The sequence below is a fragment of the Gossypium hirsutum genome, chromosome D07 (genome assembly GCF_007990345.1).
Source record: "Gossypium hirsutum isolate 1008001.06 chromosome D07, Gossypium_hirsutum_v2.1, whole genome shotgun sequence".
NCBI lineage: Eukaryota > Viridiplantae > Streptophyta > Magnoliopsida > Malvales > Malvaceae > Gossypium > Gossypium hirsutum.
In genome coordinates, this window is record NC_053443.1 from 11327504 (window position 1) to 11341414 (window position 13911).

The 13911-nt window shown below is 31.5% G+C and overlaps 1 protein-coding gene and 1 long non-coding RNA gene across 2 annotated transcripts; one reads left to right on the plus strand and one right to left on the minus strand.

Annotated features, from left to right (window-relative positions):
- Window positions 1–1335: 1335 nt before the first annotated feature.
- LOC107956608 (uncharacterized) lies at window positions 1336–8535 on the minus strand. The gene is made up of 10 exons (XM_016892214.2): window positions 8277–8535; window positions 7529–7685; window positions 7215–7389; window positions 6368–6483; window positions 6208–6262; window positions 5114–5263; window positions 4823–4889; window positions 2928–2999; window positions 2715–2780; window positions 1336–1753 (listed from the first exon to the last, which is right to left on the minus strand). The coding sequence occupies exons 1-10, from the start codon at window positions 8469–8471 to the stop codon at window positions 1616–1618; spliced, it is 1191 nt and encodes a 396-aa protein (XP_016747703.1). The 5' UTR covers window positions 8472–8535; the 3' UTR covers window positions 1336–1615.
- Window positions 8536–9103: 568 nt separating this feature from the next.
- On the plus strand, window positions 9104–12368 carry LOC107953977 (uncharacterized). The gene is made up of 5 exons (XR_005916113.1): window positions 9104–9240; window positions 9326–11191; window positions 11274–11323; window positions 11549–11617; window positions 12013–12368. It is a non-coding gene; the product is annotated as an uncharacterized lncRNA (long non-coding RNA).
- The last annotated feature ends 1543 nt before the right edge of the window (window positions 12369–13911 follow it).

Sequence of the window (13911 nt, forward strand, 5' to 3'; positions counted from 1 at the left end):
TCCCGAATTTGTATCTTTTTGGACCAAATTAAAAAGGAAAACAAATTGCTAATGTTTTCAGGACATTTTAAAAATTGATTAATATATGTATTCAGTGTAGATATTCTTGTATTTTTTTTTAAAAATGTATTAGTCATTTTTTAAAAATAAAAAAGAGTTGGCAAAAAGGCAATTGGACTTGGGGATAGGTAGGTTGACATTAATACAAAAATGAAGGATGAGAATAAATGTTCTGTTCTGAAGAAAGCATTTAATAAAGACTATGGTAAGGCATTAAATGATGAATAAGACCCTTTTATATTATGGCATTAAGAAACAATAGATATAAAAAAGATTTATTTTATTCATGCAATTACCAATATCATCATTATTTATAATCTTAAAAATGCAATATTTTCTACAAAAGAAAAATAAAAGAAAATTAAGAAACAAAAACTAAAAATTTTAATGAATATGGAATTTGGTATAACTTAAGTTGGCTTCCTAACACCACGCCGTCCAACAATAGTTGATGCATCCGATTATATTATTATTTATAAAGCTACAAAACCCTGTCACCTCAATGATTCACATGCTTTTTGGGCTAACTCTTCAATCTTCATAAGAAAGTTCTATTCCCCTTTTAGTGTGTAGCAGCAATTACTTAAGATCTAAAAATACTTTTGTAAAAAATCTCTTCAATTTTTTTAATTTTGATATTAAATAAATTAGTTTATTTTAAAAAAATCAAAGTAATTTAATTCCTATTAATTTCAAGAGTGAGCAATCAAAGTCAACTAATCATAACGTTAACATTTAACTTCAATTTTACATAAATTTAATTGGTATAATAATAAATTTAACTCTCATAATTTACACATTTTATCAATTTAGTCATTATATAACAAATTTAGCCTACAATATATTTTCTAAAAGTTAAGGCTAAATTTGTTGCATGTTTTCGAATCAATGCTCAAATAACAAAATATATAAACATCGAGGGCTAAATTAGTTATTATATCAAATAAAATTATGTACAATTGACAAAAGACGTCAACGTCATGATTAATTATTCTTAATTGCTCACTTTCAAAATTGACAGGAATTAAATTAATCTAATCTTTTTAGAGACTAATTTACTCAATTTTAAAAGTGAGAGGGACAGAAGAGGTATTATTATTATTATTATTATTATTATTATTATTATTATTATTATTATTATTATTATTATTATATATGTGTGTGTAAAGTAAATGAATAATAATTAAAAAAAACCTCAAATAAATATTATTCTTGCTCAGCTACATCAAAAGAATCACCAAAAAGTAAGGTTTAGTTGTATAAGATGCAAAATAAGCAAAATTGGAACTAAAAAAGAAAACACTATGATACTAAAATTAAATTTTCAATCACTTTACTCAACTAAGATTTTAGCTCAACAAAATAAGCAAACAATATTCCATTTTTGCTATGCTATACAAGAAGGCATATGATTTGCTTTGCTTTAAATAAAGAAGCCATGTTGACAGGATATCAAACAAAAGCTGCTAAATACAATTAAAGTTAATGATTTAAGAAAAAAAAATGTCTGAACACAAAAATTTTGGAGATTAAGGAAAGAATGTACCATTTTTTATCATTCGTTGTCTTTGTCCGGTCCGATATACATGGTACAAGTTACTGAGATCAAGACAAGTAGGCATCCGGCGAGTTGACCGAACGACGTCCAACCCATTCTTGATGTACATATGCCCCATAACTGTGATAAGGCAACCTGAAAACATATATCACAGGCAATATAGGGTGAAAAGCTGTTAGCACTTACTGATCAATGATTAACTAGTTTAAAAGAGGAATTAGGAGTACATAAATTTAGTTCGAGCTATAACGCAGATCTTAGGATTAAGTTTTGAGGGCGTAATAAAGATTTCAAAAATTTTAGAAGTTTAATGAGAAATAAAAAAAAATTTAAGATTTACTTAAAATTTTTGTGAAATTAATGAGACTTTTAAAAAAAATTTAGCAAAACCTTAATCAAAATTTTCAAAAAAAATTAAAAGTAATAATGAAAATTTTAAAAAATTTAAAGGGATTTAATTGAAATTTTTAAAAACTTCGAAAAAATAAAATTTTTCAAAATTTTGAGGGAATCTAATTAAAATATTCTAAAAATTTCAAGCAAAAAAAATCAAAATTTTCCAAAATTTTAAAGAGCTCAAGCCGCTAAGTATCCATAAGGATCCGCCTCAAGCTTGAACTTACTCAAGCTCAAGGATGCTATAACCTCCTACTAAGCTGAGGTATACATAATCAAAACAAAAAAGAATTCTCAAGGTAAAAAGTAATATGAAGCCGTATATTAAGAATCAAATTCCTTTACTAAAAAAATAAACAAATTAGTTCCTATTCATTATATGTAGGAGTAAATTGGTCCTTCCTGTTAAAAATTTCGTTGATTTATCCTATGAAAAACTGGCATGTGTGACGAAATAACATGATAGTGACACGTGATATGCCATATGTATCTCATGCTGACTTACAATGATCAGTTTTTAATAATGAAATGAATGAAATTTTTAACAAAAGAACCGATTTGCTCTTTGATCTAACATAAGGAACTAATTTGTTCATTTTTTTTAGAGGAGAAGGTAAAATGCAATAAGACTTCTAGTGCAGGGAATCTACGTTACTTTACCGAATTCCCAACAATTGAGAGAAAAAGAGAGAGTATATACCTCAGTAAACTGGACATTTACAGCTTTGCCAACTTTCTCAAGCTGAAGTCCACGGGCTAGAAACACCTGTAGCAGAATATGTCGAGACATGTATAGGCTAATAAAAAGCATCACCACAAAATTAAAAGGATACTACAGTTCTGCTTGTTAGTTTTATGACCAAAGTATTCTTGGTGCAATTTTGGTTATTGAAAGGTTATAGTGGAAACATACCTCTGCTAGGAAGGATAGAGTCCCAAGTATAAGCATAAGAGATAGCGAATATCGACTTGGAAGTACAAACTCCTGCAATTTGAATGCAAACATCTGTTTTAGAATTACAAGAAATGTAACAAGTGCAAACTATTTTCAAAATAATAATTTCTAGCACCACATGGAATCTTGGACAGTTATCCAACAAGGAGCAAGCACATAAAACAACAAACTAAAACCTTAACACATCAAATGGTTAGCTACTTGGATCACATTATGCCATTGTGATATATTTAGGGCAATATTCTCAATAAACATAGTATGTCTCTTGTAATACTTCTCATTCATGTCATATTTGGATATGGGTGATATCTGAGACACATTTTCTTAGAGGAACAAACCATACCCTTGCATGGTTAAAACCAAATCACCTTCAACACATTTACCTCCTTCCTTTCTCCAAATAGATATTTCTAAACTTAGCCTTGATTATATACTTACATCCATTTTAGTATTTAGTAGCTTTAAGTGGTCATGGAGTAGACGATAATTAGGCATTTCAGCTATAATCTCAGAACTTTCTATCAACTACCCTAATCTTCTACATATGTTAGTACTTGTGATACGGGGTTGCGCGCGGACCAAGATCGAGTTGCCAAGTCACAAGAAACTCCTACGAAAACCCTAAACAATTAGATCTGAAACGAAACAGAAAATTAAAAGATTAGATTTTTTTGAATTTTCAGATCTGAAATAAAATCCCCAAATCAGCAAAGAATCAAATTGAGAATAGAAATAAGTGTTAGGGTTCTTGAAACCCTCAAAGAGATTGTGATTCTGCCCAATTGAACACCAAGATAGTTTTCCCCAAATTTCGACAATCTAATTTCACCCAAAAAGAGTATGGAAAAACCCTAGAAATTGGGGATTTTTGGGCTGATTCCTTAAGATAGAAAAAGGCTGAAAACACAATAAGAACAGAAAATAGATTAGATAATGATTCAGCACAAGTAGAAATAAAGAAAGAATTGACAGTAAGAAATTAAAAGATAAGTCCTAAGAAGCCTTGAAATCTCGAAAGATCTCACAACTCCCTTCAAACGGCTCTAATCTCCCCTCCAAAGAATATCAATGGCAAGAAGAAGGTTGAAGATGGCTCCCACAATCAAAAAGATTGTTAAAACAACTTCTAAAGAAAACTCAAGAGAAAATCCTTGAAGAACTCAAAGAGAATTTTCACTCAAATCAAATCTGAAATTTTCAATGTAATTGTAATGTAATGTAGGGTGGTTGGCCAAGCCATATAAATAGGCCTTTCAAATGTTTTCCTAATTTAATTAGAACACTAAAACTAAAACTAAAAAAAAAACTCCTAATTATTTTAATATGGAAATTCGGTCAAAGGTCATTTTATCTAGGACTCTTGGACTGAATATTGACATAAAAATTTAAACTAAGTAAATAAATAAATAAATAAATAAAAATAAAACTTTACAACTTGGGCCACTTTGACAATTTGGCCTGATTTTCAACTAAGTATGGATGGATTTCTTGATTGGGCTGAGAATTTGCTTATTGGGCCTCGCCTTCAAGAATTTGGACTTTTGTGACTCGTATCAACTTGGCTACCAAATATTTTGTAAATGAAGAGTATTGGTAGTTTTTAAATGCTCATGGACTCACTGAGTAGGCTATGATGGGTCATATAAGTCATTTCAACAATCATCGTGAAACTTTGACCTTTTCTAATAAAAATATCCACTCTCTTTTCTAATGGAGTAATGAATGGTACAACTGCATGCAGAGGAAATGGAGGTTTATGATATTACAGCAGCTGTGGTCAAAACTGTAATTATTGACAAATACAAAATGCGTCTCTCTAAACATTTTAAAAATTATCATTTTATTGAACTCACCTCAAAGGCAAACGAGCATATTCCTGTAGCGGGGCTAGCCAGTATGCCAAATGAAAAAACTGTCAATCTAGAAAAGAGGTATTTGCATCAAGCATTAATAGAATGACAGGAAACGAGGGTAGATATCATAATAAGGTTTACAGAGATAAATATCGGAATAACAATAGAAAAAAGTCAGGATCTAGTTGAATGGTAAACAGTTCTTTTAAAACATGGAAAAATATCAAACAATTGCGGATGATGAAATTTTCAAAGGATTCCGTACAAGTTTAGGAAAAAGAAAAAACTTACACAGGTTGATCTGATGCTTTAGCTGCAGCCTTTATGAGACAGTAGCTGATTCCACTAGTTATTGATGAAAACAAACCAATCAAGGCTATATATATATGGTGATTGCGCATAAAACTTATAATGCTTGCTTCTTCAGCTTTAAGTAGCCTCCTGCCAAATCAAGGAATGGGTGAAAAAGACTTGCCACCAGTAATGGACAAAAACAGGAACAAGTATAAATAGTTCCATGAGCCAAGAAGAGAAACAAAATCAAAGGACTTGTTCATGGCTACTCCTTATGCAAGCATTTGATTGTTTACCATAAAGTAACTGAACAGGTATTGCACTAGCTTTGTCGAAATTCATTAAAGAAACATGTGTACTAACACTATGCCTGCCGACTTGAATGAAATTTGCGTATTTAAACCTTTCTACAATTTTAGGATTCTGAATAAGGCAAGAGCGAGCTGAAAGTAGCTGGCACTGAAGAGCAACTTGAGAACAGTTAAAAATTGATTTCAGGTTTTGAAAAAGAGAAAAAAAAATATCCCTTCTAGCTATGAACACAATTTGAGAACAAAAAATCCAGACGGAGAAGGGCAAACAAATCCATTAATACTAAAAGGTGAAAAAGAGAACAAAAATGCAAGATTATTAATAAATCGGAAGACCTCAAACCTTAACAACTCTCTAATAATTATATCACTTGATGGATGCAAAGAGACTGTCTCATATCCTACCAGAACGAGGTCTCGTAATCGTGAAATATAAACCAGAGCTAAAATAAACTAGCGACCATAAAAGATTTAACAACTTAGGTAGAACAAAATGAAACATATTTTAGATATGGGATTTCGAACTAAATTGACTTTCTGTTTGTTGAATTGGAAGAATTAATTTTCACTTTAGTATTTTTGCGACTAGAGACAGTAAAAAAATAGCAAAAATGCAGAGAGAGACAAAAGAAGCGAAGTTACTGAAAGAGGTCACGAGACACTAAATAAAACATAAATTAGCAAACTAACATAAAACCCCCACTATACTTCAACCTTTAATATATCAAAGGCACTCATTCTTAGAACATTAGAGAAGGTTGTGTTGACTCACTTCTGTACCTTGTGTAAAGCATCTTAAAAATGAAAAGCATGCCAAAGAAACTGCAAATAAGACCTGGAAAGGGATGACAATCAAAACAAAGATCAAACCCCTTGTACTGCTAGGCAACTCAAATTTCATATCATAGCTAGAGATAAAAGATAGAATATGTTAACATACCTACAATATCAGCAATTTTCAACTTCTCATGCAAAATAATTTTAGCCATGATTGAAGCAAATATTGGAGTTGTAAAGCCTAAGACAAGAGCCTGAGAGAAAGGTATTCTTTGAATGCTGAAAAAGAAATAAGAATTTTTTAGTGAACTGGTTATGACTACAAGATTGTCTTAGTTCTGTTTGCAAGGATAAAGGTTTACAAACCATACCAAAAACAGTCCAAGAATTGTGTGGCATTACAAATTTACAATGAATATAGGAAAACAAAGAAGCAAAACCTACTACGAACACTGAGAATGCGGTAAAGGAAGAAACGATTCAAAATGCTTAAACCATTAAAAAAGTAGGCATATCCTTGAAAACAAATAGATTCATGTTTACCTTGGTAACAATCTATGTCCTATGCCATCCTGATGACTTAATTTTCCAATGTAATGTGGTGTAATGTTTCAAATAAATAGTAAACTAGACCATTGCAGTCATAAAAGTGATAAGCCTTCATTGTAAGTTGTTAAGATGAGAATCCAAAGAACAGATATAGGCAGGCAAAAACATGACGGATTGCAGCCCAACCTAACAGGGAAAATGAAATTCCAGCATGCCTAATGTATCACTGGAGCAACAGTAGTGACCATATCATGCCAAAGAAGTTTTGTAAATTTGAAAGATTAATATGCTGTATGAAAATTCCGAATAGATAAAGAGGGAGTAACATGATGGAAAACCTTTTTCTTTTCCTAACTTCCTTGATTATTCTTTCTCTATTTCAGAAGAACAGGAGGGAAAGGAACCCAATGTAAGCAAACTCTAAAAAAGAAAGAAATGCAAGGATATGAAGCGCAACTTACCAATAGACAAAACTCAGTAGCGAGAGACTTCCCAGTAGAGCTCTTAAAACTAAAGGACTCCAGGGATGTGTTGCTTCAAATAGTGGCTGTCCACTTATTCTCAGCCATAAACATGATAATATCAAAGTAACTGTACATCTGGTAAATGCAGTCTCAAATAAAGGAATTGACTGTGCTGCCATCGTAAAACAATGAAACACAATAATTCAATAGAAACTTTATGCAAAAACATCCCATGCCACAAATGATTTTAAATCATTGAAAAAGGGATATCAGAGATAGGCACTCAGGGGGTGTTAGGTGAATTTACTAACCATTGAATTTATCAGAGAGAACTTCCATCACGAAGTAGATTATAGATGATAACGCCATGCATACTAGACCAGAGTATCTGGATCCTTTCCATACCCAAAAACTTAACTGTGAAAGTAGAGATATCTCTGCCTCTGTAATATTTTTTATCACTTGTTCCTGCAAATATATTAAACCAACCTGAACTCGGTCCTAAACTAATAGGAATCTGCATTGCTTTCTACATTCTAGGTAAGAATATTTTAGTACTAGTTTTAGTTTAGGAATACGGTTAATCAATAATCCACTATCAACCATACTATCCTCTAGTTCAGGAGCTTTGTCATTCAAGTTTTACCAATTATGAATCTGAACTGAATTTTGCCATTCCGATCAACATTCTGCATTCTTCTAAGAAAATGAAATAACAAACAGAATAATTAACCAATGTCCGATTACTACCTTTACTAAATGAATTTTACTTCCATGGATTCTGTTTGGCAATCAATTTTACGAATTTCTTTTTCCTCAAGGTGGCATCAGAGGTTAAACAACACAATTAAGCGAACAAAAATCCTACGAAATTCCATTTTAATCGTAAAACACACACGCATACACACAAAATGATCAGATTATCGAACCAAACGGTCGAATTTCAACGTAATTGGTTCCCAATTAACACATAGAAACTAGATTATGGTAAAAACTAAAGATTCATGCGATCAGCAATACATAATTTTTGAAAAAGAACGAAAAGTTTACTTTACTTACAAGAGGTTTCTCTCGGGAACGGAAGTCCTTGAAGATGTTGATCTTAGGCCTCTCGGCCTGCGACAAGAGAGGTATTATCTCCTTCGAAGGTACAGCTAAGCCACCGTCGGTCGCCGATTCAGGATTCTCAAGCACGACCAGTTCCACCGTATGGTCCGCACCGTCCGTCGTAAACGCTGAAGCCGACATGATCATACGTCAAAAAAAGGAAATCGTAACGCGCCCATGCAATTTAATATAAAGTTTTAGTTCCGCGCCATTTCCCATTTGGCATTTGCGTAGAAAAAAAAGTGCATTTACTCGAGAGGTTCCACTATTATAAGCATATGTTCAAATTAGTACTTCTACTATTAAATCGATGAATTTAATTTCTATATTATTAAAAGAAATTAATTAAGGTCAAATTAACATTTACTATTTAAAAAATTATTACTTAATGTTTTTAAAGTTTTGATTTTGTAATTAAAATTTTTGTTTTAAATTAAATTGTAATTAATAATAATAATTTTCAATGCATTTTTTATATTAGTAAGTTTTAAATGTTTTCCAATTTAGTTTATTTGATTCTTTCTTAATAGGGACTAAATTAATTTATTTAATAATAGATGCATTAATTTGATCCCCCCTGTAATATAGGGATCTCCTAGTACTTTAACCGGAGAAAATGTTGTTTGTGGGTGGAAATGTGTCGAAAGTTGAGTGGGTGTGGACACGTGGCAGAAAATGCTTTGAGCGTGGGACCTTTGTTCAGCTTAGCCGTTTGATTTTATAATCATTAACACCATGTTTGGTTGGGTGTATTAGCTATCTAATCAGTGGCCCCCACCTAATCCCCTTTATTCTGTTGCCCAGTTTAGGTGCCGCTTCAGTTTAGCCTCCCTGTTTTACCCTCCCGATCGGCTTCTTTTATTTTTTCCTCCTTCTCCTTCTTCCGTTCTTCATCTTCTTCTCCTTCTTCATCCAGGTAACTTTCCTCCTACTTCTTCCTTTCTTCATCTTTTATTTCCAATTTTCCTTAGCTTTGTCCGTCACATATCTTCTCTTCTCAGGGCTGCTGTTTTGTTTCGCTCAAATCTATGGCTGCTTTCACCTCTTTCTCTCTTTTTCGGTACTCTTTTATCTATTTATACTTTGTTGAGGGCTGTAAATGAAGGTGGTTCTCATATTAGAAAGGTAGATGTAGTTCAGTACATCAAATTGTTGAGGGCTATATTTATCCCTTATCATGGAGCTAGTGAAATGCTGGAAGTTCATGGAGAAACAGATACCTCAATGGTATCTTTCAATGAGTTCCTTATCATGTTCAATGATCCTGATTGGGGCTTTGGTATTTTGTCCACTCTCCTGAAGTTAGAAACTGGAGATAGGAATCGTCATGAACGCCATGTCTGCTCAGTTTGCCGTTACCCAATTATCGGTTCTCGCTTTAAAGAAGTAAAGTTTCATTTTAGTCTTTGTAATCAATGCTACAGTGAGGGTAAGGTTCCCCCTAACTTTAAACAAGATGAATATAAATTCAAGGAGTATGGGAAGGAAGCTGAAGCAATAAAAGATAAGTGCTTGTGCTTTAATTTGCAATCCCGAAAAAATCCATAGCTAGTTGGTTTTAAAGTCTTTTGCTAATCTTGTACCATTCCATCGTATTATTTTAGGCATCCCGTGTGCATTGTGCAATATACAGTTCATCAATATGTTCAGTGGCCGTGTCATGCTCTTGTGTAATAACCGTTTTCAAGTGATGGCTCTGAAATATCCATGTTTCATAATAGTTGTTGTAGAGTATTTTTACTCTTCTGTTCTTGGGGGGGAAAATTTGAGATGATGTATATTTGAGATTATTACACTGTAACTTCTCTTGCTTCTGCTTCCTTTTTTTTCCCTTGGTGGTGTTGAATTTTCCAGGAGAATTTTCAATGGAGAAACAAACGTTATAGTTCTATTGGGCAAAAGAGATGTTATCCTTTGGGGATGCAGAGCGTTAATTCTGCTCAGACTATTCAGCTGAAGTAGTTGATACTAATTGATGAATTGTGATTATTGTTTTGCCTACTTGACTCTTGTTGAGTATCCATTGTTAATTTAGAATAATCCCAATTGTCCTTTTATATATGACTCTACTGAATACATCATTGGTGATTGTAGGCCCAGCAATTGAAGACAACTAAAATGCTTTATCTTTAAGGAAGAGTTGGTGAAACTCATTCCTATTTTTTCAGTTCGACGGTCTTAATTTAAGCGTATAGAGCTCCATCAATAAATAAAAAGTATAGTGGAAAATATCCCAACCCGGTTTTGCCATTGTTGTAAGTGCTAAATACCAGTAGTTAATGCTCACGAATGGGAGATTTGACTTTGCAAAATCATCATTCCAGCGGATAACAATAATTACGGAGTACAAGAACAACCCCCTGTATTAACAACTTTTATATGAGCTTCTGTGTTCTTATATTCATTGCTTTCTGAATAGAGGCTTTTATTGTGTTGCCAGCAGTAATGTCAATTTGCTAAAGACTATGATTGTTATATATTGTTATATATGAGCTTCTATGTTCTGATATTCATTGCTTTCTGATATTCACGCAGGTATTTTTCTTTTCTTTTTATTTGGTTGGGAAGTTCTCTTATTTCGGCATTCAATTGATGATTACTATTATTCTTTTCGTTGTCAGTTGGCTGATCAATGAAATGGGGGTAGAGAGAAGGTTTAATTGGGTTCTAACCGTAGTTTTTTTAGTAGTCTAGCCAGCCAGAGAAGTGAAGAAGAGCTAGAAAAATTTCAGATGTTGAGTTTTTTTTTGCCTTTCTTGATACCTTCGAATCACTCTTTGTAGATATCTATGTCGTGCTAGTCCTACACATGATGAAGAGGCTGCAGCAAAGGCAGCTGCAATCAATTTTGACAGTTCAACACTAAGGTAATATATCACATTTTATCTTTTCCATTTTGTTGCATCAATGTTCTTAAGATAATTTTTGTGTTTTTGTGTTTTTTAACAGAGAACTTAACGATCAATCAACTAGTGTGTTGCACTCGTATCATGATTCAGGTTAGAAGTTTCTCCTTGTTTTCCCCCACTCGTACTTCAATTTAAAGATGATTAGCAATTCCTAGTCCTATGGTAAAAATGGTATTGATTGTTTGTTTTCCCCCACTCGTACTTCAATTTAAAGATGATTCCTAGCCTTCTTTACCATTATTATAATTTTAGTCTTTATATTAGCATCATTTTTGACACTTGGAAATCGCTGCATGCCTTGCTTTGTTATATTAGGTGCAATGCCGAGGGATGTTTTCAACACACTACCACCGTTTAGCTGTGGACTATAGGAACAATTCCAAGGTGTGTCTGCTTTCTGTTGGATAATATATTTTTTAAACTGAAGTTTATAGCATTTATAATTGGCAAATTATATTAGGTGCAGAGAGAGTGAATGAGATATTTTGAGTTGTACAGCATCAGTTTGAAGTCTTATCTACCAATTTGTTTAGTGAAAATTTGTAAAATGCAAGGCTCATTGCTATTTTAGTGTTGATTTTTCCTTGAATTTAGTTCATATTCTCAGATTATTGAAATGTGCATTAATCAATACCTTCTGTTATTAAGAACCTTTAGGACAAAAAGATGTAGATGTATTTTGTTGTATTTATCTAGATCTTTGTTTATAGAGAATCGACTGAATTGCAAAATTTTAGCATCTGCTATGATGAATGTCACCTGACTGGTAATCATTTCAGGGCTTCCTGACTCAGTACTACGAACAGTTGCCAGTAAGTCTAGAGAATTTGAGGCTGTATACGGGAAACACCGAAGCAAGGGATCTGAAGACAAGTTGCCAATGCAAAGTAGTCTTGACGAAATGGTAGTTTTTATTCGGGAACTAATCAGCCTTACACGCTTAAAGACATGCGAGGAGGGCACTTGTATTAGGTCATTGACTCAACTTCAACAGAGGGCAAGGATGCTTCTGCATCAACATTGATTGAATGAAATCCATGTAATATTTGTAATTTTTCCCAGGGTCATTCATTTTCGGATATAGTTAGTGATGTGAATATGATTGTGACTAATATGCTATCTAGCATTTTGTAAAGTTTGGGTGGGCTAGAAAATTGGAAAACATATTAGTTTGAATTAAGTAATTGGCAGTATTAACTAAAATTTGGGTGATCAAGTTCAACATTGCTTAAAGGTCATAATGCTTGGCACTGGTTAAATGTATAAATTATATATCATTATTAAATTATATTTAATATTAATTATTTTAAATTATATAAATTCATATAAGAAAATTTATTATCAAGAATTTTATGAAATTATATATTATTATTAAATTATATTTAATAATAATTATTTTAAATTATACAAATTCATATAAGAAAATTTATTAGTTATAATTATTTTAAATTTTATTAAATCATATATTTTAATTAAAATATATTTAATATTAATTTATTTCAAATTATATTTTATAGTATCATATATTATGATTTTAGTAAATTCATATAAGAATATTGATTATTAAGAATTTTATTAAATTATATATTTTAATTATGATATATTTAATAATAATTATGTTAAATTATCTATATTATGATTTGAGTAAATTCATATAAGAATATTAATTATTAAGAATTTTATTAAATTATATATTTTAATTATAATATATTTAATAATAATTATGTTTAAATATGATTAAATTATTTATTATTGATATTAATAATCTTATTAAATTTTAAATAACAATAACAATAATCATTTACCCAAACAAATTTATGCTAAGGGTATTCTAGTTATTTTTGTTTTTTCCATTATGTTATTACACCTCTATTCCATTCAACCAAACACAAGATTACTATTACGCCTCTATTCCATTACATTCAACCAAACAATTGATTTGCTATTACGCCTCTATTCCATTACGCCTCTATTCCAATACAGTGAACCAAACGTGCTCTAAGATTGAAAACCCACACCTCCCTTTTTCTCTCCACATGGTCTTAAATGTAAGAAAGTCGAATTTGACTATTTTAAGGGTAAATTCCATGTAAGCCTTGAGTTTATATTTTGATTACCAAATTTTAAAATTTATCACTAAGTTATTCAAAAGTTTTCATTTAAATTACTAGATTATTAAAAATTGTCGTTGTATGGTCTTCTCTTTTCTTACTTTCAGCACTAATCGAAAGCATAAACTTCCCCTCCTCTTCTATACTTTGGTTTTTTTTTTTTACTTTTCATGAAATAACTTTTAATATCACGATTTAGTGAATTAAAATCTAAATAACTTTCTTATTTGATCTCTGACACTAGTCATCAAATCAACTTGGACTTGAGATATGTTCTTCTACTCATCGATATGTATTATTCCACTATATTGATCGTCCAACTGTCGCTCGAAGCTCGTTGACCTAACTTTTAAATAAATAAATAAAACTTAACAGTTCAATGACTTAAATGAAAATATTCATTTATAACTTTTTAAAGTTTAATGGTCAAAATTTAAACTTAATAAAAGTTTAATGACCTTGGGTAGAATTTATCCATATTTTAATGATAGGTTGAATTATTTGAACTTGAGGTGACTTCTGATCTTTCTAGAGTGTATTTGGTACTGCTTCCTTGATCACAACAAC